The following is a 25320-nucleotide window of genomic DNA, read 5'->3' as shown; positions in this document are numbered from 1 at the left end:
TGTGATTTGAATAATATTTCCAACCATTCCTTAACGCGGTAGTCACTAAATTTGAAAGATTTTTGCTATCGATTTAAACATTTAGAATGTTTCTCCCATTACAGGCACAACACATCAGCACCATCTTCTTCACCCACAGCTCCATGTCTGATCCTCTCCCAGATTTATTCCACAGCAGAGTGTGTGTTTGTCTGGAGCCGTCAGAGCAGAGAGGGAACCTAGAACCGAGAGAAAAATGCGACCAGGAGATGATCCGGACGTCCAGGGGACTGCATGGAATCATGCAACTCAGTGGGTCCAGAAAGCTCCACCCCTCTAAAATAAAGGCTTCTCTATAGATTCTACAAATACATTCTTCATAGCCCATGAATGCTTTTGGATTTTGGAACCTTCGTGTTCTAAATGGTCAGCAGATAAAAAAAACCATGAGATCTGAGTCCGGTGTGCTTTACGGCAAGTTCTGTGGTGCATCCTGAGATGTTCCAATGGTTCCCCTAATTATGCCCAGCAAATGACTTCCTCTGGCACTGGATCATTTATGGGCCACCATAAAGTAGGAGAACAGAAGAACCTCGGAACAAGTTAAAGTACAGAAGGCAAATAGCCCATCACAAGAACAATGATAAAGTATCAAAAGCAGAGGAGGGGGGGTGGGACGTGGCCAGCACCACGTGACCCAGCGTCTCCACTCTCGCTGCCGGCGCATCAGAGGCCTTTGAAGTCCGCAGCCAAGAAAGTGCAGCTGCCTCCTTGCCGCGGCCGATAGGTGAAATAATCCTAATTACGGGGCGCGGGGATTGTCAGCATGGCGGTAATAAGTCGGGGCGGGAGCGCCATGTCGGGGGGCATTAGCCGTTATTGCTGGGTTGAGTGACGCGCAAGATTATCGGCGGTTTCGCAGAAATAAAACACCTTTCATCAGCGGCCCGCCGGCCCCGTGCGTTTGATGTGCCACAGTGCAGGAATTACGTGTGTATTACCCACAAGGCCCCCCCCCCAATTATTCACGGAACGAGTGCACCCTGTGATCGGTGGGGCGGGGTCTGGCGAGTGTAGACCTGGTGAGGTGACCCCCTGTCCCGATTGCCACCAGGTCACTTCCTGGGGAACCGCAGCGTGCTGGACATCCTGAGGCAGGAGGGTTACGAGGTGGAGCACACGCCCGCCGAGGAGCCAATCACAGCGTGAGTGCAGAGTCCACTTCATCACCACCTTCCTCTGTTCACCACACTCAGTTTATCAAGAAAAATGCAGAAACCCGATCCTTGGAGGGCCAGGGCCGGTCCGGGTCTTAGGCGTGACCTCTCACTGAGCCAATAAAAACGTTTTGTTGAGGCGTGGGAGGAGCCTCAGTGAGTGACCCACACCGACCCTCCATGGATCAGGTCCCCCAGCCTTTACAAAAGGCCGTAGCCAAGAGAGGTTTGGGACAATGTTCCAGACACAAGCTGGGTTTTTTTTTTTTGATAGTCATGCTGTTCATATTCAACAGTAAAAATAAAATAATGTCCCGCATCTCCACAGGAAACTATCGGGGACCATCTCACTCACTTTCCATAACCACTTATTCCCAATCACACACACACACACACACACACACACACACATGCAACATTCATTCAGTTCCACACTCACATGGTCCATAATAATGATCATCTAGAGGTCTCGCGTAGGTGATGTGCACGACTGGGATCGAGTTGAAAGCGTTTTACGGCGTGGCCATGCTGAGCTTTGATCCCGGCGCCAACCTGCCGAGCACCTGGCACTGCCAGTTCACGCGCGGGCCGCGCCCATCTGCCTCCTGGCCGGGGAGTCGGGGCTTCTCACGCGAAGCCCTCTGCTGGCAGGCCCGGCGCAGGCCTGGCAGCGGAACGGCGGCGCGTTAACGGAAAAATTACGAGCGAGGGCGGAGCACGTAAACCGAACTCACGCCAGAATCCCAGCTTTTTAAAAGCCCGCCTTTCTATGCACACTTACGAGTGCTGGAATATTACGGAAAGGGAAAACACAAATCGGCAGAGGCTATCCTCCGTTTCACCACCCCATCATCGCCTGACGACGGTGGCCGATGATTTACGAACCAAATAACCATTTACAACATGCCAAACCACCGGAACTCATTTACAAGCAGCGAATCGCACAGAAAGGACAGGTACTGTGGGTGGTAGTAGCCTAGCGGGTACCACACTCGCCTACGAACCAGAAGACCCAGGTTCGAACCCCACTTATTACCATCGTGTCCCTGAGCAAGACACTTAACCCTGAGTGTCTCCAGGGGGGGACTGTCCCTGTAACTACTAATTGTAAGGCGCTCTGGATAAGGGCATCTGGTAAATGCCGTAAATGTAAATGTAGACCAAGGTACTATAAATTGGAAGTTCGTGTTTGCTGACCGATCATTTACCGACTGAAACGCGAACATCACACAACCACACACACACACGTACACACAGACAACCCAGTAAAAACCGCTCTTTTACCAGCACAGTGCTGTTGCTAACCAAGGCGCGTGTGTGTGTGTGTGTGTGTGTGTGTGTGTGTGTGTGTGTGTGTGTGTGTGTGTGTGTGTGTGTGTCGTTAGAGGCTGGACGCGGCCAGAGGACACCACCACGCAGCTCAGCGGCGGGGAAGGCGAGTCGCCGGCGACCAGGTGGGAGTCCGAGACCCCCGGGCTTCCCCACATGCTGCAGCCGGACAGCCTGACCCAGCTGGAGGAGTTTGGGCGACGCAAGAGACCCCACAATGACCACCGCGCAGGCGGCCGCATGCGGCTCTTCAGCGACCTGTGGGTGCGCATTGGCGACAGGTGAGCGTCACACACACACACATCAAATGGTAATTTTTATTAAAACGGCTCACTAAAAAGTTACGTGATTGTCACTTGTGATACACAGCAGCACAGCACACGGTGACACAGTGAAATTTGTCCTCTGCATTTAACCATCACCCTTGGTGACAGTGGGCAGCCATGACAGGCGCCCGGGGAGCAGTGTGTGGGGACGGTGCTTTGCTCAGTGGCACCTTGGCGGACCGGAATTCGAACCGGCAACCTTCTAATTACGGGGCGGCTTCCTTAACCGCTAGGCCACCACTGCCCCACTAGTCTTAATAATAGTGACTAAAATGATGATATGGGTGGTGGCCTAGCGGTAAGACACTCGTCTGTGAACCAGAAGACACTAGCGGTAAGACACTAGTGGGTAAGACACTCGTCTGTGAACCAGAAGACCCGGGTTCAAATCCCACTTACTACTATCGTGTCCCTGAGCAAGACACTTAACCCTGAGTGTCTCCAGGGGGGGACTGTCCCTGTAACTACTGATTGTAAGTCGTTCTGGACAAGGGCGTCTGATAAATGCTGTAAATGTAAATTATATGAATATGATATTTTAAAAGGGCGTGTATTAAAAGGGCGTGTCATCGTCATTTACTGTCCCCAGTACCACTCCTCCACCGAACGGAAGACTGACAAACGGATACGTGACAGTGGAGCCCCACCTCACCCACCAGAGGCAGCAGAGGCGGACCCTCCCCTACAGCCACGCCCACACCACCAGCCAGCCCCCCTCCCTCAAGGCAGCCGGCTGCACCACACCCAGCACCTGGCTGCTGGCCGGACTCCTCATACACATGCTGTTCACCTTCACCTGACCACAGGGGGGCGCACACACACACGTCCGTTTTCACGGTGCAGGAGTTGCAGAAACCAAATCTGCAACTGTATTAATCTGTATTGATTGGAATTGTGAATTTAGTTTTTCTTAAAAAAAAAATTGCTCTTAAGAATAAATATTTATCACAAGAAATTAACATTAATAAGGAAAACTAAATAACGTTTAGAATTTAAGATAAAGTCACTGATATACAGAACGTTGGCGGTAAAAAAACTGACTTTGTGTAAATTGTGCATTTTGTTCATAAAGAAATATTGTATATTTATTATTACTTAAGAGAGTATATTTTCATGCAATTGTCAATAGCTGAAAATGGAAATAAAGTACTGAGTAATAAAAGCCTTGTCCAGAATGTTCTCCATGAACCCATGGTCTTCTAAGAGCAGAAACGCTGTAACGGTCCCCACAAAAAAAAAGCGTTTGTGAGTTATGTAGCATCATAATAGACACGTAATGTACACAATGACACTGGACAACACTTTACACTTCTCCACGTCTACAACTGTAGGACTTTTCCTCTTATTGGACATTCACCAACCGTGCACTGACACCACTTGCAGGCTCACTCTACCCTGGAAGGGCGTCCCTCCCTGTATCACTCCTTCCCAAGGTTTCTTCCTTTCTTTTCTCTCCTTTTTGTGTGGAGTTTTTCCTTGTGTGCAGAAGGGTCAAGTGTGGGGTTGTCAACTGTAGGGCCCTTTGAGACGTACTGTATGTGATTATGGGCTAAATAAGAAATCCATGTTGTTGTTATGAGGAATAGAGATTTTTTTTTTTGCACAGCAGCACTGGGCAAAAAAAAAAAAAAAAAAGGTCAGTTCTGTGCATCACCGCCAGGTGGCAGTACGAGAACAAAAAAAATCATAATACAAATAAATCATAATACAAGCATGTTCTCTACGTGTGCATAATTCTGTCCGTTTTCAGTCCATAAAGAATTGCCCCCACTTTTTACTGCTCGGAAAGCCAGCTCTGCGCCACCATCACAAAATATCGCTTTACAACCAGATTTAATATACGAGGCAAAGAGCATTTTTATGGATGTTGCATAACAGAAACATTTGTTTTCTAATCTGTTCTTTTAAACTGTAGTAACCCGTCCATTTACCATTTCTGCATAATAAAGGAAACTTGCCACACAAGTACACAAGAAAACCTTTTCACTTCCTGTGGGGAAAGTTCCTGGTCGGCCGAGGGGAGCAAGTTTAAAAATAAACAGCTATTTCGCCCCTTAAGCCAAGACAGGACAATGTTTGCCTTTGCTAAAATACCATTTTCCCCGAGCTTGTGGGCCCTTGTTAGGCGGAGTGGGGGTCCTGACTGACCCCTGGCTGTGCCAGGAAGAGATCAGTAGACGCATATAAATAAAAGATTACACAGGAAAATCAATTTCTGGGCAAACTCATTAAAAATGCCCCCTTTCCTCTTAAACGATTGGTATTCCGGCGCCCTCGCCTCCCCTCATCCTTCCTTCCCCGGCCAGTAATTACTTGCACAAGCCGTTTTTTGCCCTTTGATTTGTACTGTTTCACAAATGAAGGTTAAGTTTGTTTAACCGCGCTGGATTTGCCAGTCATGTTAAGGCATATAATGTCCCCCCCACCACACACACACACACAGACACAGCCGCCTCCCTTGCACCATTCAAGCCCAGCGCCGGGTGGGATGTGTGTATGTGTGTGTGTGTGTGTGTGTGTGTGTGCGCAGGGGAGGGGGGTCCAAGGTTAAGGCTCGGCGGGGTCACCTCGAGCTGGAGAGGATCAGGTGCCAGACAAGCTGACCTGACTTACGGGGGAGATGAGGAAGTTGTTAAAAGTCACCTCTGGTAAACGGGATTTAGGGCCTCGAGATCCACGTGCCTCCTTATTCAAGACGTAATCGGCACGAAAATTCATCGAAATCACGGTAAAATCAGCATTAAAAATCTTAGTGGATAATCATGACTTCTGTGCGACATTTTGTTTTGTAGGAAGGGTATCCCACCATTCTCCCACCCGGACATGAGAATGTTCCGGAGAGTAATGGCTTTACTTTGTAATTTACATGCACGCGTGTTTCTGGGTTAATATCAGGCGGTTAATTCGTCTTTCTTGAATGTGGACGTGACCTTTGTCTCGCCCCGAGCCGCATGGCTGCCGGGCCAATGACAAACTTTCTTTTTTAACAGCTTCTTAGTTGCCGCAATCGTCCGGCTTCATGTCGGGAGGGAACAATGCGCGGTTGTTAATCAGTAAACCTTTTACCCCCCGAACCATTTTTGGGTCAGACGATGGCCCGGGCGCTTTGTGCGTCCGGGCCGAGTAGAAAGGGGAGTTCGTCGCCGAGGGGATCTTTGTAGAAAGTCAGATTTGTTTTCGGGCTTTCATGTGTGTGTGTGTGTGTGTGTGTAATTACCATTTTTCATTACGCCGTGGAGTGTCACCGGATCATCAAAGCTCCTCGCATGCGCAGCCGGGCCAGCGTGCAACTATTTTTTTTTTTTAAGAATAAATTTGCCGCCGTCTGTTTTTGAGTGCACTCTCCCTGAAGCTGCTGTCGATATCAAAGAGAAGCCATCCCGCATGTGAAGTGCTCCTTGTTCTGAATAATAAAGCGCTGAAGCGTCGCAAAAACCTGCGAAACGCGGCGCCCTCACCTCCACGCTGCCTCTCCGCGCTCAAAACACACTCGTCCCGTCTTCCAAAATATTTATTTCAGCACAAGGGGCCTGCTTTAACACACACACACACACACACACACACAGCTGCTTTCTGGAAGCCCTTTGAGTTTGAGTAATATTTACACTGAGCACTGGAATATCTCTGCTCACGTCCCCTCCGGTTCCAACTGGGTCCTGTTGTTCCAGCCTACTGGTCCAGCTCTGCTGCGGTGGACCAAAAATACAGAATAGACTTTAACAAACACTCGCCTTCAATTGTTCAATATTTGTCTGATTAAAATGCTTTGTCGTTATTAAATGGTTTTGATTTCTTTTTCAATTAATTTTTTTTTTGCATTTTTGTGTGATACCTGGGAAAGAAGAACAAATAAATACAAATAAAAAAGGCATTTTAACCAACCTAAAGATGACACTGGGTAATGACTGTGGAATTTATTTATTAGAGAAGGAATGATGTATTTTATTGCTCACAATGTGGTTTTTAAGCTGTTATAACTGTTTTATTACTGAAACCGTAACAGAAACAAAAGTTAACTTATTTTAGAATGAGTGATTCTGCAAAATTAAAAATGATAAATATAGGAAATAAATAGAAATAATAGAAATAAAAACGGATTAGTTACTTGAATTATTTCTATAGTGGTTCGTGTTTAGAAGCGGTTTTCATAAATGAATACAGAGAATGAGCAGACAGAAAGAGAATAAGGAAGAAAGAGATAGACAGACGGACGGGGGTCAGGGATGGAGGGGCGGTGTGTGTTTGACCATCACTGTTTGCACGGAGTCAGACAGCCACCCAGAACCACACACACACACACACCTCAGCCTAATTTCTCTGGGGAGCGCATTGGAGGTCAGGGAGAAGGTGGAGGTCAAATGGACCCGCATCAGATCTGCTCAAACACTGCTAATAGGACAGAGTGTTCGTGTGTGTGTGTGAGAGAGAGTTGTCTGCTCAGCTAAATGGAGCTAAATTGCCATTGAACAAACACACACACACACACACACACATCAAGGTCAAACCTCGGGGTGAGAATTTTTTTTTTAAGAAAAATACAAAATATTCCTGCATGCCCCAATCATCCATTCACCATTAAAGAGGATCATGGGACTGCGACTGGCCTCGAACCCTTTAATGAGCAACACGGGAATGAACTTCAGACTCCTAAGGATGCGTACACACAGACACACACACACACACACACTTCACACACACACACTTTTTAAACAGATACACAGATCTGAGGCTTCATTAACCTCCTCTGCCCTCGCAGGTATCCAGGTAACCCCAAGGCCAGGAAGCTCTTAAACCCGAGAGGAGCGTCTCGTAAAGAAAGGCCCCGCCCCCCCATCAGCTCACGGGAGACGCGCCTGCAGCCATCATACTAGCCACCTACTCAACACACACACACACACACACCTTTCTGTCCTTCTATAGCCCTTCATCTTGAACGCAATTTTCCGGGCATTTCATCCTCCACTATCTCACACACACACACCCCTTTCTGCTGATCCTCACTGTTAGCTCCACCCCCTTCCCTCTCCCTCTGGGTGACTCCTGCTGCTGCAGCTAATAATGACGATGATGAATGGAGATGAAGACAGTAATAAAGACGTTAATGTGGTCAAAGGTCAACATCTACGGTCAGCCTGCACCTAGGAGTGATGGGAGTACAGTTACACACACACACACACACACATCAAACATAGAGAGAGACACACACAGAAACTGTTCGAATACGCTCGCTGTGCCCACACACAGATCTTAAACAAGTTACTGTTTACCGGAGAATGCTCCCCGACTCCATCTCCTCACCTTCAACGATCACTTGTTTGTTTCCGTTGGTAAACAAACAAACAAACAAACAAACAAACAGCTCTCACACACGCACACACACACACAGTCCGCATCCTGAACTCGTGGCCCGGCCGTGATGGCTGACTTCTCCGGGTCCCTCCAGGACGGAGGGGGCTGTGTTTGTGTAACACTGACCTCCGTGCGGCTCTGTAAGTGAGCGGTTTTATGGGATTCGCCGTCCCTGAGTGGGAGGGCGAAAAAAGAAAAGGAGGCAAATTGACCAATTCAGGGAGACGGCGGGAGGGGAGCGCCGGCGACTCCCACCTGCCTCTCCAGGAGCGAATGAATGACGGGCAGCCGGACTGGGGTCCAGTTACCGGGGCGACCTGCCGCTGAGCCCCCCAGAAATGGATGGAATCAGATGTATTACACCAATCCGGTGGGAGCTGCAGCCAATGGGAGTCGAGTCCGGATTTCAGAAGCCCAGAGCATCATGGGACTGTGGATCGGCACTCATGGCTGCCGGGAGGGCTGACCAGCAACAAGCCCTCCCCAAAATCTTTTTTTATTACTATTACTACAGTCATTTATTTTTAAAACGTTGTTTACAGCTTTTGTCTGTAGTTTTATTCTTTTTATCCTGTATTTGAATTTATGGATCTTGCATTTTTTACACTATAGAATAAAACTGAAGACGCAGGACTACGAAATAACACACGTGAGGTTATGTAATAAACGAAAAATCTCCGACAACGGGGACAGTTTCAACCAGTCCTGAGGGTTCATGCTGAACACTTTCTTCTCATTCACTCATGAAGACGATAGTGAACAAAGCCGCCATGAATGTAAAAAAAAAAATCAAAATCAAAGGAAAAATCTGATTCATCAAACATGCTTCACTTTCTCCTGATTCTACAAATACTAAATATGTTTCTATCATTGGATTCTTCAAAATACCTCCATCTTAATCTCCATAATCACCACGGGGTAGGTGCGTCCACACTTCAATAATAATATCCTCAAGAACTGAAAAATATTAAACCATAAATGCAGGAAAGGTAACAAACAGATGAAACAGGGTGTGAAATCTCATCCTACTCTCTCCAGAAACGGGTCCAGAAGCGCGAAGATTGTGCAGGAACTTCAGTATTTTGGGCGCTGACATGAAGGTTCATGTCCCGTAGGTGATACCAGCAGCAGATGACCGACTCTTGTGGCCTTGTGCCTGAGTGTTGACTTTACAGGTGACATCAGCGCCACTCAGGCCTCTTTAACGTCCGTCTGAGAATAATGGTTCTCGGTGTGATGCAACACTCGGCCTGTTAAAATGTTTATTGTGAGCGCTCTTCTCCCAGAGCGGGCGGCTGTAAAACGTTGCTGCAACTCCCGCATGTGACAGGCCGGTTTACTGCCACTGCCACGGACCGGGCGGCCTGGGAGAGCCGAGTCGCGAACCGAGACGCGAGGAGCCTCTGAGATAATGTTGTTCTTTAATTACGACGGAGCGCGATTTCTACTCTGCGCCGGTACAGGGGAGGACAGGAGGTGGTCAGACTCAGCAAAAAAAAATTAAAAAAAAAAAATTACAGCATAATGATATTTATGTTATCGGAGTTTTCGCAATTTTAATTTTAAAACTAATCCTGGTTATCAATTTATATTAAATGCATTAAACACAAAATTTTGACCAAAAAAAATAAACTTTGTAAACGAACCTTTACGATGTGATGGAAACGAGACGAGGTGCAACGTGAATGCTGGTCATGTGACAATAACTGTAACGAAATATATCCTGTAACATTGTTGAGGAATAAAAACGAGACCAAATGTGGTTTGCAAAATAAAAACTGTAAAATGTCTCATTTTCGCCGACGAAAAAAACAAACACAACGTTATTATTTATATGCAGTATTTCTGTTTCATGTGTCTCCAATTTGGTCACAGATGATGTCACTTCCTCAATTCGCAATCACGCTTTATTTCCATTTCAGGACGTTTGTGGCGGGTCAGCAGATGGCTGAGAGACAAAGACGAAGCGTCCTGAGTCTATAAGGTAACAATAAAAATAATATTCTATAATATTAAATAATGTCCGTACTTGTATTACGTTGACTGGGTTAAGTAGAATTGTATTACTAAAAGTAAATACAATTTTCATTGACTAAAACTAGATTAAAATAGTCGTGGGTAATTCTGACTAAAATAAGTCAGACTAAATTAAAATTCTCAGACTTTCAGTCGATTGAAACTTGACTAGACTAAAAAAAAAAGACTAAAATGACAGCTTGACGCAAAAACTAGACTAAAAATACAATGAAGACAGGCTGCCAAAATCATTTATAGTGTACAGGTAAAGAGCAAAGTGAAGAGGAAGTGAAGATTTAAATCCCCAGCTGGCCGGAGTTTTTACGAGTGTCCAGAGTCGCACTGGAAGGCCTGGGAGGGATGGGACACCACTGGTGAGCCGAGAGGTGATGGCTCTGGGAGAGCAGCCGGGAGGAGTCGCACTGTCTACACTGGCCAGTGGGGGGCGGTGTTGAATACAGGACAGTGTCAGATAAATCACAGATGCAGGAACTGAAACTTTACACTTCCAATGACAGAATTGGTGTTGTAATTTCATATATATATATATTCATTTGGCACACACACACACACACACATACACACCTATATATATATATATATGGCAAATGAATACATTAATCAATGAGTAATTAATCAATAATAAATGTCTTAATAATGAGAAAGAAAAAAAATGGAATTAAAAATGAACAGAATATTTTACTCCAGTACAGACAGGTCTGAATGATAATAGAGATTCACATTTTTTCTCTTCGATTATAATGAATAGTGTGAACATCCTAATAATCTCATTAGGCCAAAACCGCTCAGATTCTTTAGGCAAATAGTTGCCACTTAGCCTCATAAACGATGGTGCGGCAGAAAAACACCTCGGCGCTGTGTTCGTTCGGGTTCGATTTGGACCTGAAGGGTTTTATTTAAATGAGCGGCATTGTCCTGCCGGTCACCTCTCAGCGTGGATTTTCCAGAGGAATGCAAATGGGGGTCCGCAGGGCCTGCTGTGGGTAATCCATTGATTTGGGATGAATACAGTGGCTACTTCCAGACCCTTAGCAGTTATTAGAACTAATAGAAAAACATAAAATAAAGAGAAGGGGGGATCGGCTCAAACACTCCGAGGAGGCAGCCTCTTCCAAAGGCCTCTCCAACAGTTTGGCTTGCAATTTGCATTCCTTTGTGCGCGACAACTAGTAATCCCCCCCTTGGCATGCCAAGAAACACACAACAGATTTATTGTCCCAGTCAGCAAATCGTTTAGGTCATCCCAAACCCATTACTGCCTAATGCAGTGGGAGCCCCGGCCCCGGCGCTCCCCTCGGCCCCGTCACTCGAACCAGCGTGCCTGGCGGTCTTCTGGGGACAACAGAACAGGACGCTTTATGTGTTGTGCGCATGAGGGGCGTATAGCTGCTGTTAATGGAGGACGCGTGACGTGCCTTAACTCAGCGGAAGGCGGCGAGTTACGGCGAAGCTCCTCTTCAGAGCCGGGTCGCCGTGGAACGCGGGGGCGCCAGAAGCGGGGAGCCGGGGGCCATCTGCTCGCTTTTGTGACACGCACTCCCGAGTCTGAAACGGGAGGTCAGGCCCCGAAAGGGAGAGCTGGCCCGGCTCCCCGCTGCCTTTCATGCGCCTGTTTACCCACACGCCGCCTGCGCCGCGCCCGGTGTTGTGGCTGGCAGGACACGGGAGGTCCCGCTGGCCAGCTCAATGCGGTGGGAACCTGCCCGAGATAATTGGCGCACTTCAATTCAATACACAAGAACGCTCGCATTTACTTTGGAGGGTGTGTGAAGCATTAAAACAAAATATTATTTACGGTTTTGACACATTTCTCGCGGCGACTCTGACGCCACGGACCTTCCGCCGGCATCCCCAGGGACTCGGGTGCTGGGACGGGCGTTTAGAAGCAGGGATGTCTGTAAAATAAACGACACGGACTCTATTAAACTCCGCCGCCAGCAGTTCCATTCTTTCATTCCGTTTTAATGGGGGGGGGGACGACTGCTTTTAATTTATAATAATTACCTGCATAGATCTGCAGAAGGAAGAAAGTGTTACGTGGGGGGCGGGCACGCACACACACACACACACACAGAGCGCCTGGCTCGGCCTGTTATTCATTTTTTTTTAGTCAAATCGAATTTTCCGTTGCTGCGCGTTAAGACCAATAAACGGCAGAGCAGCAGGAGAGAGAGAGTGTGTGTGTGTCTGTGTGAAGCTTTTGAAGATTTAACTTTCTCGTGTTTCAAAGCTCCAATGTATTTGATTTCATTTCAATCAGAGAGTTATATTAGATAATTATATTATTGGAACACCATCTAAAAAAACTTTTAAATAATTTTGGTTTTCACTTTGTGAAATTTCCTTTCCCGCGTGTTTATATCGGCGATCCGCTCTTTCTTCTTGCGGCTCTCGGCGGCCGGATCAACAGGTGTAAAACCGTCCAAGCCGCGAGGAGGACCGACCCCCATCCTGCATGATCAAGGAGACCCTCCCTCCAGGCGCCGTGATCAAAGGCGCCATCACCCCCCCCACACACACACACACACAACCCATACTTCATATTTCAAAAACCGCGCTCTGCCTATTTCTCGCTCGCTCGCACACACACACCATCCCAGAGGAAACTGCCGGCTGAGTGGGATCTCTACTTGCGCTGAGGGTGTGTGAATGAGGGTACAGTGCGGCTGAATGAGTGTGTGCAGGCGATGAAAAGCCAGAGAGTGGGCCGGCCTAACTGCAGGAGGCAGAAAGACGGGAGGAGTGGAGATGGAGGGAAGTGTGGCTAAACAAATAGAAAGGATGCGACACACACACACACACACAACCTCAACAGTGTCACATTTGTTCTTCCCAAACACAAAGACACACACCCCTGAAAAAAGGTCTGTAAGGCGTCAGCTTCCGTCTGTCCTGCAGGCAATTACTTCCTATAAAAACGCTTTACATTTTAAAAACATATTACATTTTAACATTAAAACATTTAACTGATGCTCATGCTTAATGTACAACCAGATGCTTCATCTATATTCATTTAATCCATGAAGCATGACCTGGTGTAAAGATCAGGCCATCGTCAGACACCTAACTGGGGCTCCGCCCGTCCGCCCAGTCACATGCCCCTCACTTGGAGTGGTCACTCTGCTAATCAAGGGCATTGAAGACTTCCCTGATGTCCTGACGTGGTGCCGGGAAGGGACAGAGCGTGGGTATTGAAGGCTGAGAGCGCCGGGTTCAACAGGGTCCATGGGCTCCCACGATGCTGCTGAATGTGGAAAGCAAGGGGGGGGCGTGGCCACAGACAAGCGCATTACTGCCACTGCAACGCAGCTACTAATATTTCAATTTCATAAAAAAAAAAAAATGCTTAAATACACAAGGATTTGCGTGCAGTTCTGCGAGTACAACCCGACATAAAAATGCGCGCCGCTACACTCATGACGGGAGAGGTTCATGCTGCTCCTGCGGTGAAGGCCAAGAGATCAGGTTCCTAATGAAGCTCTAACTAAGGTAATTAAAACCTCCCTTAAGGGAGCCAGAGGGCCCAGGATATGGACATTTTATGCTCTCCGGTGGTCGCTTCATCTTCCACACTTTTGCATGCCGCCGTCACAATGCAGATGCATTTAGACAAACTGCAAATCCTAAACTCTTTATGTTCATGCTAATTAACGCTGTGACAAATAAGAGCCTCGTGAGTGAGGCTGTATGTATTTACAGCACGGGCCAAAAGGTTTGGACACACCTTCTCATACAATGTGTTTTATTTATTTTCATGACCATTTACGTTGGTAGATTCTCAAACTAAAACATCAAAACTATGAATGAACACATATTTCACCTTTTTTTGTTAAGTACAGAACTCCACACGTCTTCATTCATAGTTTTGATGCCTTCAGTGAGAATCTACCAACGTAAATGGTCATGAAAATAAATAAAACACGTTGAATGAGAAGGTGTGTCCAGACTTTTGGCCTGTACTGTATATTAGTGGTGGTTAATTAAAAAAGCAGCACACAGTGCCAGTGTAGATGTGCCAGTCACACACGTTCTATACAGATACAGAAATTAAAAGTTTTGTTGCTTCAGGTGTGTAAATTATGACGTAAATTTACTCTGCGTCCCATCGGTAAAAATATATATATAATGATTTCCTCAATATTTCTGCTACTTTATGGGTGGTGGCTGTGGGCGGGGCGTTGCGTCGGTGCCTTACCAGGCGCGGCACCAGGAAAGTACGATTTGATTTCAATCAGAAAGTGCCCGTTCATCTGAAAATGCCATCACCGTACGCACCGAAAGGCGGGGTCTCCCATATAAACTGCCCTGCCAATCGATTCGGACTGTGATCAATAGAAACTTCATCCATTATTCAGCAAATGATGCAAAATGTCACCCGCTTTTTTTTTTTTTTTTTTGTCTTAACGTGTCCCATCTCTCCCTTTCCCATCACCAAACACCGCGCTACCGGCGGAGGGGCAGAACCCACAGGCCTCATGAAAATTTAATCCCCGGGTCTGAGGAACATGCCAGCGAACAAGGCGGCGTGCGTGGAATGCCGTGCGTTTCACAGTCGCCGGACTGGCGGTCACGTTGCCGGACGGAGACGTCCGCCCGTCTTACCGGCCACGAGAAGTCATGAGAAACAACAACAACCGAGTCTCGTTCCTTTCAAATCGCCGCGCCGTATTTCTCCCCATCTCCGCATCAACAAACGCCAGCAACTGTATTAACAGATGGCCAGAGTCAATAAATCCGGCGCGCAGCACATCTGCCATCTCGCACATCTCGCCGCGGCGCAGGTTCGGGATCACGGCGCAGATAGAAGCACGTTCCCCCTTTCCTGCTCTAAGATAAGATAAGATAAACCTTTATCAGTCCCACAAGTGGGAAATTGCCCATATAGGGAAAACTTTCCAACATTATCCTGCTTCTTGAGAGCAGTGCCGTCTCCGTCACCGATTCTCGGGCGTCAAACCACAGTCCTGAGAAGGAAGAATCGCTAACGACATAATGCACGTCACAAGCATGACATTTAACCCGCAGCTGAGGATCTGGACGTGGACCTCGAACCAGATAAGGAAGAGGCCCCGTAATCAGAAGGTTGCCGGTTCGAATCCCGATCTGCCACACACTGCTCCCCGGGCGCCTGTGTGGCTGCCCACTGCTCACCAGGGGTGATGGGTTAAATGCAGAGGACACATTTCACTGCGTGCACCGTGTGCTGTGCTGACAATAACTTCACGTTAAAAGATCCTCAGCAGGACCAGATCTCTTCCTTCACGAAGTTTGCCGCTTCAAACAGTCCGTGTTCTGCCTGCAGCTTGATTATAAGAGTGTCACGCCACGTCAGGGCCAGAGACCATTATTAAATTCAGAATTCAGAACTCCCCTTTTCCAATTTACCAGGGCGCACATGCCAAATTGGGCTAATTTAGTAATTACAAAAATGAAACTTCAGTTCTGTTGTAAAAATGGCCTTAAATTAAGCCGCTATATTTTGCCGAGTTCTGTTCTGCGAGGCGTGTTAGTAAAATAACTGCAGGGCTGTAAAGTCACACAGACTCTCCGGCAAATAACACACCAGAGATCAAAGTGGTCGGCTGTGGCAGTGGGAGGGCGTTTTGTGTTTGTGTGTGTGTGTGTGTGTGTGTGTGTGCGTGTGTGTGACACGGAATGGTGTAAAACATTAATCACAGCCAAAAAGCGCCGAGCGTGAAATACATAATGCCAGAGCCGCCGCCGTCGTACGGAAAGCGAAAGCGGCAGATAGATGTAATCTGCAGACGAGGTCGATGCACATCCAGCTCCGGTTAATTCCCAACAAATTATCTAATCCAGATGTTGCACTTTGAGTGTAAACACAGCGCCGCTCCGAATCATAAAATAAATAAGCATGAAAGGGGTTTAGGGTTTCAAACAAAGCCCGAACCCCGACTCGGGAGCCCCGCCCCCCCCGTTCTGAAACAGGAAAATGTAAATATGGTAATATTTAGCACGTGTTTTAAAACAGATCGGCTTTCTCGAAGTCGGAGGGTGGGGGGGGGAGAGAGAAAAGAAATGAAAAACAGGGCCACACACGAGAAGCGGCCTCCCCAGACTGCGGGGCGGGGCGGAGGTGCTGCGGGCCGGAGGCTCCGCCCGGAACCTCCAGAACCTCCGGAACGTTCGCATCCAACAACACGGCGACACGACGAGGGGGGTAGAAAAAAAAAAGAAAAAGAAAAGAAAAGAAACGGGTCATCGACCCATTCACACGGAGGAGGCGAACTGGGAGAAGAAGAAGAAGAAAAAAAGACGAGAGGAGGACCGAGAAGGAGGGAGAAGGAGGGAGGGAAACACTCAAGACATATGGATGTGTTTAAGGACCACCAGGGAAGGGAAACTTGTGCATTTTCGCATAAACCCAGATAAACTCCAAATATGTAATTACACGGGGTTTAGGGGCCTGTCTGTTGCCGATCCGTCCAGGGATCTCAGCGAACCTCTCGCCCGCCGTGGTCCCCCGCTTCCACGGGAGAAGAAAAGGAGCGGGAGGGACAGTAAAGTACCTGCGGCACGTTTTAAAACTCTCGTCGCGTCCAGTATTTATAGTCCTTCGACCCCGCGTCGGTGTTTGTAGCCAATTTGTTGCGCCGCAATAAATAGGCCGGCCTATTTATCAGCCGACCACATGGCAGCCATTTATGCGCCCTAATGAGCGGCAGATGTGCGGCGTGTACATTTTCACATGCAGGTCCGACGCTCCGCCAGTCCGGGACACCGAGCTGGGACGTCCGTGTAGGGAGAGAGAGAGAGAGAGAGAGAGATCTTATTAACGGAGTAACGGTCCAGTCCTGCCCCGGCCTAAAGACGAATCGCTGTTCACTCTGAAGCTCCCGAAGTTCTTTTGAAGAAGCGCAACAGCCACAAACGTACTTCGCAGTGTTTGTGTGTGCGCTTCTGAGTGTTTGTGGGCCATGCCAGAGTGTGTGTGTGTGTGTGTGTGTGTGTGTGTGTGTGTGTGTGTGTGTGTGTATATGTTGCCAATTACCTTGGCTATAAATACAAGATCCCCCATCCGTCACCGAGTTTCTGGGTGGCTGCTGCGCCGCCCTAATTGGTTTCAGATGGGCCGCCAGATCTCTCTCTCTCTCTCTCTCTCTCTCTCCCGGCAACAGCGCCGTCACACCCGCGGGGGGAAAGGGAGGAGAAAAAAAAAAAAAAAGGATGAGCGACAGTCGGGAAATAAATATGGAGAGAGCGCGGGAATAAACAAGGGGAGCTTTTAAAGTTTCTCTTTTTTTTCTTCCTGCCCGCCACATCCTCAGCTCTGAGAGAGAGAGAGAGAGAGAGAGAGAGAGAGAGAGAGAGAGACATAACGTTATACAAACAGATGTGTGTTTAAAATGTAAACATTTTCTTTCATTCTTTTCTGTTTCCCCAGTTAATTATTTTAAGGCTGTTTTCACTTGATTAATCTGGCTGGAAGGCCCACGTTCCCCTCCCGGCGCAGAGGAATTCAGCATCAGCCAAAACAAATGAGGGAGGGTCATTACACTCCTCGCTGGCGGATAAGGATCAAAAAGCACGGGGACGGGGACGACTTTACACCTCGCACGCCAAAGCGGCTCTCCTTGGAAATAAACTCTGCGTCCCGGCCCGGAATGCACGACTTCGCCGCGGCAGGAATGCGGGACGCCGTGATCCCGGCGGATTATCCCCTCGTCCGAGGACTACAGGTCAAAGGGGGGCGTGACCCACGCGTGGCCCTCGAGACTGCGGTTCAATAGACATTCATTAACACTAAATTCGTATTGATCAGCGGGGCAGCTGGGACATGCGGGGCGGGGTTATTGTTATTATTATTATTTGTCTCAATCGGTAAGTTAAAAACGAGAAGCTAAACGTTGCTAGCGCCGAACACTTTGAGAATCGTACCACCCATTTGATTGGCCGTCGGTCTTCCCGCCCAAGGAACCTATCGGCCTATCACGTTTCACTCAGGCTCAGGTGGTCGATGCTGATTGGTCCCTTAGCGAACCGAATTGTTCGGCTCCTAAACGGCTCTCCGCAGTCCATCGAATTTTATTTCAAACCGACGTGCTATAACACTCAAACAGACACTGTGCGATTATAAATGTACGTAACTCTAAATGTAACTCTAATGCTACTGTCATGTCCATAAAGTAAAATATAAATAATAATAATACATGAAATAATAATAATAATAACATGGTCATAGCTGCGGTCCTTATTTCGTTCGATACCTTGACAGTCTGCCGGTTAGCCGCTCGGGTGTCCCGGGGGAGGCCGGTTTATGGGGGATCTAATCCGAGCCAGAGTCGGGGGGGTGCGGCCGAGGTTAATTCCGCACGCCGGTCTCGTGTGTTGGACCACGCGGGGGACCGCGGCGGAGGAGGAGGGCAATAAACGCCGCGAAATCCCCCTCATTAGCGCCCGCTGAGATAATTTCTCCCGCCCGCTGGCGGCCAATCAAGCGGAGGCGGGCGACACGCTTCACCTGCCGGCGTAGCGGACGCCGCTGACGCCCCTCGTCTTTATCCGGAGCGAAGCACGGCCGTGTCTCGACCCACCCTCGGTGAAAACGTTCCGGCAACGTTGCGATCCCGTTATTCTAAAACCGGTAAGCTGTTAGCTGCCCCTGTGCTGCCTGTCAGAAAAAAAGGTTTGTGTTTTTCCCCACCGTCCACCGAGATATTAAAAAAAAGCAACAACAAAAAAGTGTGTTTCGTTGAAAGTTACGAGGGGAATAAAGGGAAGAAAACGAGTCTTCGGCACCGCAAGGACCACAAATGGCGCCGCGTAACACAACAGCACGACGTCGGGCCCCGCGGTGCGCAGTGCGCGTCGTTTCTGAGGGGAAACTGCGCGGCTGAACTCCGAATGAACCGCGACGAATTTCCATACTTAAAACCCGTCCTCTCCGCATTACTACTGCGTAGTAATAATCATAACACAAGGCCTCTAATGCTTTATAACCTATTTCGTTACACGTTTCAACACAAGCATTTCAACAAAACCATCTATTTTTTTTTTTTTTTTTCGTTTAAAGCCAATAAATCCTCCTCAACAAAAATTTATGGACGCATGTATAAATCTTCGTGACGTTTTGAATGGTGACAGCTGAGTCCCATTTTGCACGGTGTACTCTATACTTCCAGGAGGATCTTCCTAGTGTGTGTGTGTGTGTGTGTGTGTGTGTTCCCACTACTTTAAATGTCGTGTGGAGAACCAGGCCCTAGTGGAGGGAGGACGAGGCTGAAGTGCGGGCCCTCGTGTAAATGGCCACGCACCACACCTTAGCTGACCCGCCTCGCTCCAAGATAAAATATTTATATATGCCATTGTCTAATGGCGCGCTCGCCAAGCGGCGCCCTTAATTTGTTTTCCTCCCTGGTGAAATGAATTCCCTCCCAGTCGTCGGTGCGGGGCCGCGGATCGTGATTACCGCTGATCTATCTCTGGCCCCAGATAAAACAAGCCCTCCAAACTCCACTTTACAATTACGCCTGATCCGGTCCGCGCGTTTTCCGTAGATTAAAGGTGAAGATCGGACACTTGAGGCTCTTTCATTTTTCCTTCCTCCTCCCTTCAACGTTCACACCAGAAGGAAAACATCGCTTAGAGACGACCGCAGCAATTACGGGCTTGGTAAACATGTGAAATGTGCTGCGTTTGGAGCATGTGCTGAGAACGGCACAAGCCGGCGACGGGAGGAGAGGATCGTTTGGTCGCAAAGCGTGAGACTGACCGGCAGTTGCAACCAGGCATGGCTGAAGCCCCCGGGCTCTTTGACACGCAGCGACGCATGGAGCGTGTTCGCAGGCTTTACTGTCCTCCAAATGGGAAATGCATATCAATCCGGCGACAATAACACCGTCTGACTTGCTTTAGAAAATACAAACGAAGCGATGTAAAAAAAGATCCATTTAAACCAGTGTTCAAGCGAACTGCACCTGGTATTACCAGGTAGTCTCCCGTCCAAGTACTAACCAGGCCCAACCCTCCTTAGCTCCCTAAATCAGACAAGATCGGGTGTTCAATAATAATATTTACAGCTGCTACGCTTCTTTCTGGGTGCACTTACATTTACATTTAAGGCAATTTGGCAGACGCCCTTATCCAGAGCGACTTACAACGTGCTTCCATGTTCCCATCAGTTCCGGTTCACTAGGACCCCCAACTATGAATACAATCTTTTTATTCACTTGTTGTAGATTCTGTGCACAAGTCAGGCAAGAAGAAGGTTGCGAGTTAATCTAAATATTCTCTAAAGAGGAAGGTCTTGAGCTGCCGTGTGAAGGTGCTCAGTGACTGAGCTGTTCTGACCTCCAGGGGAAGTTCATTCCACCACCGAGGGGCCAAGACGGAGAAGAGTCTAGACGAATATCTTCCTTTTACCTTGGGTGCAATGAATAAAACGCGCACAAATGTATTAACCAGCCTACACAACCAGGGTGGCGAGATGTTTTTCACACCGCAGCAAGAAACGTCCTACTCCCCCCCCCCGTAGCACGACACTTTCGATTTCTGCGAATCCGGACGACCTGCTCGACACAAGCTGTTCTTACTCAGCCCCTAGAGTCGGAATTGGAGCCGCTTTGCTAACCTCATATTTAACCTAATAAAGGCAGAGAATGAACGAGCCATTCTCAGTTAATAAAAGGAACAGGCTTTATATAAAACTGTGTTTAAAAAAAAAAAGGCGGCTGTGGTTCAGACTGATTTAATTCAGCGAAAGAGCTTTTTGGACCGTGCGTCCTCAGCGATCCAACAGCCATCCTTTAAAAAAAAAACAAAAAAAAAAACAAGTCACTTAATTGAATTTAACTTTAACTCAATTTGAACTATCCAGCCGGAATCGGTGACACTCCGAAACTCAATTTGCATGGGACGTTTGGCCCGAGCGATAGCTTAAAATAATGTTTACGGAGACACTCTGACATGTGGCTGAAAGCCTGGGCGCAACCGAGGGCCCCGTCTCGGGTGTGTGGTCTCGGGCCGCGAGTGAGAGACGGTTTTAGACAAAAGTCGCCGGGGAGCGAAACGGAGAGGCGGGCCCATGGCTCCCGCGTCCCGCGTCTCTTTACGACTCTCTTCTCGACCGGACGAATGGGGAGCACCTGTAAAGCGGAGAAGGCCGCCGGCCACGTCTTTAATCTCCCGCCGCTTGTTACTGTTGTGTTCGTGGGTATTTTCATAGGAAACGTTAGAAGTGGCTCCCCCCCTTCGGCCGGGCTTATGGACGAATGGCTTAATTGATTCATCATGACAGTGATGTGTGTGTGTGCTCCGCTTTTCCCCTTTCATCTCCCCCAGTTCCGCATCTCCATCCGTCGCCATCCTGGTTCTGGGCTCCGGCTCACCTCTGTCCTCATCCTAATCCTCCTCCAGATTCCTCTCCGCCGCACCTACTGCGGCTCCCTAAGCGCTTAATCGCCGCAAGACCTGCGATTCCTTACGGTCACTCGCAGCGGGGAGAGAGAGAGCCCGGCCGCGCCGGGCCGCGGTGCACCATGGGACGTTAAAAGAACACCCAGCTGCCTATCAAAAACTCATATCCTCCCAGTTGACGCCCGTGTTGTCGTTGGAAATGGGGAAGAATCTTCGCCTAATGCCGTAACGCCGCTGCGGATCTCGGCCTGTGCCACCGCCAGCCCGGAACATGCGGACCTACAGCAGCCCCCCCCCCCCAAATCCCCAGCGCCCCCGTATTCCACCGGCCCCCCTCCCTTTCTAGAATACAGTAACACAATCTGCGGCGAAACCGATATAATCTCCTCCAAGCTATAAAAGTCGTTCACCCGCAGAAACATCTGCATGGTCAAATTTAAAACAAACTGTCAGGGAGTTGGGTATCTCATAAAGAGAGAGCATGTGTGTGTGTGTGTGTGTGTGTGTGGTGGTTTTCTTTTAAACGCTTTGTAGTGATTTCTGTCTTTCATAAATCCGTTTTGTTTTTGCAGCGTTTCACGAGGTCTGCACCAAGTTTAATATTTCAGTGCCGATTAATCCTGTAGCAGAAAAGCAAGAAAACGTCTGGAATAATATATAAACACACACAGACATTGGAACAAAACAAAGGTAGGAATGAGTGTGTGATGCAGACATAAAATATTTGTGTGGGTGGCGTGGCGTGGATGAAATCTTCAGCCGGGGGAGTCGGTGTGTGTTTCCTCTCCGCGCCGAGTTGAGCCCTTGATTGGTTTAATTGGTGAAGTGACCCCGCCCTGTGTGAACATTAACCCTTTGAGAAGAGATACAGGGCTACTTCAGCCCGTCAAGTGTCTGGACTCCTCCAGAGCGCATGGGCCACTTCACATCTCGCGCGTCGGTGCATTTGGGCCCCGGGGACGGATACAGTATTAATCAACACACACACACACACCGGCGTGCGTACGCTCATTCTCACAGCAGGGCACTAAGCTCCTGTGTAATGGTTTAAACAACACCCAGAGTGATGTGTTAAAACAGCAGGATAGGAGGGGGGAGGCGGCCCGGCGGTCGACGATCCCGCTAATGCCACCCCGAATGGCGTCTCTAATTACTTGGCCTGGAAATGGCTTTTAGCTAAATCACATGCTATCTGAAGGGCCTGTATCAACAGAGACAAGGGCTTTAACAATTACATTAGGCCTCTCCCCATCCCCGGGTCCGGCAGCAACAATCGTGATGATTTCCAGCCGTTTCATTGTCATTATCTCGGCGCGACAACGATGTTTTCACTCTGATTTGGTGTCAAAGCCGAGGCGGGGAGAGTGCTGCGGAGAGCTGCCAGAGGAGAGCTTTACTTATGGTAATGTTTTGGCTGACCGCGTGCAGGCCTCGGGCGAGAGCGGGGCCAATCTGTGTGTGTGTGTGTGAGAGAGAGAGAGAGAGAGAGAGAGAGAGTGGGGCGCTAAGTGGGCCTCGGCTTTTAATTGATGCTAGAGAGGAGATGCGTGATTGTTCTAACAAGCACAGTGTTGCCCACACAGGGATGATGCACAGACTCACAATGAGCTGCGTTACACATCACAAAAATAGAAACCTGATTATTATTATTATTATTAGCAGTAGTGTAATACTGGACACGTAACATCAGCATAATACCTTTTATCCGAAAAACAAGAATTTTAGAATGAATGAATGATTTCACGCTGAGAACATCCATCAACTATCAATACGTCAGAGCACCAGGGCATTATGGACCGTGGTCACTAACGGGGGAAATATGGGGTGGGGGAACTGGAGGGGCTATGGGAGCTAAGTGGGGTTGGATCGCTCAACAGCCTGCCCCACCCTATTGGCCTCCCATCACCCCCTCCTGTTGAGGCCCCCACTGAGGGGTCACCCAACCAGCCGGGCCCACCCCCTCTGCCTGGAACAGGGGTACAAGTAGGGAACAGAAAGAGCCCGCGAGAGAGAAAGGGGTCACCGGGGCTCTTCAGCTGAAGAGCCCTGCAATCATTGTGCATATTTTTGCGGCGCACCGTTTCCAAACCATCCGTCCGTTCTCCTCTGTGCCCGCCTCCCCATTGGCCGGTCGGCATGCTAATCAATCAGAGCGGATGTAAACGTTCAGCTTGCCGGCCAGTGTCTGCCTGCGGGTGGGAACGCGGCCCTGAATGGAGGCGAGAGTGAAGAGAGAGGAGTGGGCAGATGAGGGGAATGGAGCCCATTTGAAGATCAGGAGGTTTCCACTGGAGATGAAGGGGGGCTCCTGGCGAGGTCTGAGACAATGGCACCAGTCAACAACGGGGTTCTTCTTCCTCCTCGTTCGCTCACTCCACCGCTCACTCGCTCGCCCTGCTCTCACACACAAAAGCGCGTCGGGTGGGGTCCGCAAGCGGACGGCGAACGAGCGACATGGCATCTTTAACGGGGGTGGTCTGGGGGGACGATGCCGCGGCATTCGCAGAGGAGCCAATTAGATCCTGCAGAGCTCGAGGGCTAAGGTGGGAACCGGCCCGGTTCTGGAGAGGAGGGGACAAGCCATCAATATTTATCAGCCGCCAAGTCCATGTGGTGCAACCAGCAGAAGAAGAGAACATCAAAAACGGCACGATATTACATCCGAGCCGCGGTAATTACCGTTGTTCTCGGTTCGTTTGAACTGGGTGCACAAACACACACACACACACACACACACACACACACACACACACACAGGCCATCTGGCACTTCCAGGCTAAACGCTATCACCTTTTCCCACTTCCTGCCTAATCAATGTATGAATGTTAACACAAACAGTAGCACACGCCGGAGCTGTTCGGTGTGTTCTAACCACCACCGACAAAATGTTGGTTTTTGAAAAAGACGTTTTTGTGTCTGAATCACTTCCGTCTAAAAAAAAAAAACCCATGTAAAAAGTTGGTTGGTGGTTGAAAATGTTTTTCTTTTTTTATATGTTGCAGTAAGTATCTAGTGTGTGTGTGTGTGTGTGAGGAGATACCTGTGTTCTGGAAGCATTGTTTGTGTTGTCCTGCGCTCAGAAGAGGAAGTGAGGAAGTTTTTTCTTTTTTTTTATTTAGACAATTGTTGTTTTTGCCCCACCGCCATGAAACGGTTACTGGCCCTGCGACACACACACACACACGCAGTTTCCTGCCAGAACTGGAATAACCCCAGCCTTCAGACCGGCAGGGCCCATGGCTCAATGAAAGAACACAGCGCAGGCCGCCACAACGCCTCCCTCGCGAGGGACATTTTCTTGCTGCCTGTCATGCGGCCACGTGCAGCCGAGGGGGGATTCCGGAACGTTCTGCCAATTGCACACTGGGAAGTCCTGTGGACTTTTCATATTTGTCCATAAAACAGGGCTTGGGTACCAGTGGGTCATGCCAAGCAGAGTCATAAACATCTGAGGGGCCGTAGCATAGTCACGTCGTGAAAACTGGTTCCACAGGCAATAATACCATATCCAAGTTACACACCAAGTCACACTTGGATATGTACATTTTCCACTAAAGAAATACAAATGGAGCTGGATCATGTTTTATCAATCCCTCCAGGATGTCACGACGTTTCATTTATATTTACATTTAAGGCATTTGGCAGACGGCCTTATCCAGAGCGACTTACAATCAGTAGTTACAGGGACAGTCCCCCCCTGGAGACAC

The 25320-nt window shown here is 48.6% G+C and overlaps 1 protein-coding gene across 1 annotated transcript in view; it reads left to right on the top strand.

The window, feature by feature from the left end:
- Window positions 1–3875, top strand: part of trabd2b (TraB domain containing 2B) — a 35079-nt gene extending 31204 nt beyond the window's left edge. The window contains exons 5-7 of the mRNA XM_028961090.1: window positions 1094–1184; window positions 2582–2806; window positions 3441–3875. Coding sequence (XP_028816923.1) covers window positions 1094–1184; window positions 2582–2806; window positions 3441–3651 — 527 coding nt within the window. The 3' untranslated portion in view covers window positions 3652–3875. The remainder of the gene's footprint in view (window positions 1–1093; window positions 1185–2581; window positions 2807–3440) is intronic.
- The last annotated feature ends 21445 nt before the right edge of the window (window positions 3876–25320 follow it).

This window comes from Denticeps clupeoides, chromosome 19 (genome assembly GCF_900700375.1).
Source record: "Denticeps clupeoides chromosome 19, fDenClu1.1, whole genome shotgun sequence".
Lineage (NCBI taxonomy): Eukaryota > Metazoa > Chordata > Actinopteri > Clupeiformes > Denticipitidae > Denticeps > Denticeps clupeoides.
This window is presented reverse-complemented; position numbering and strand designations above follow the sequence as displayed.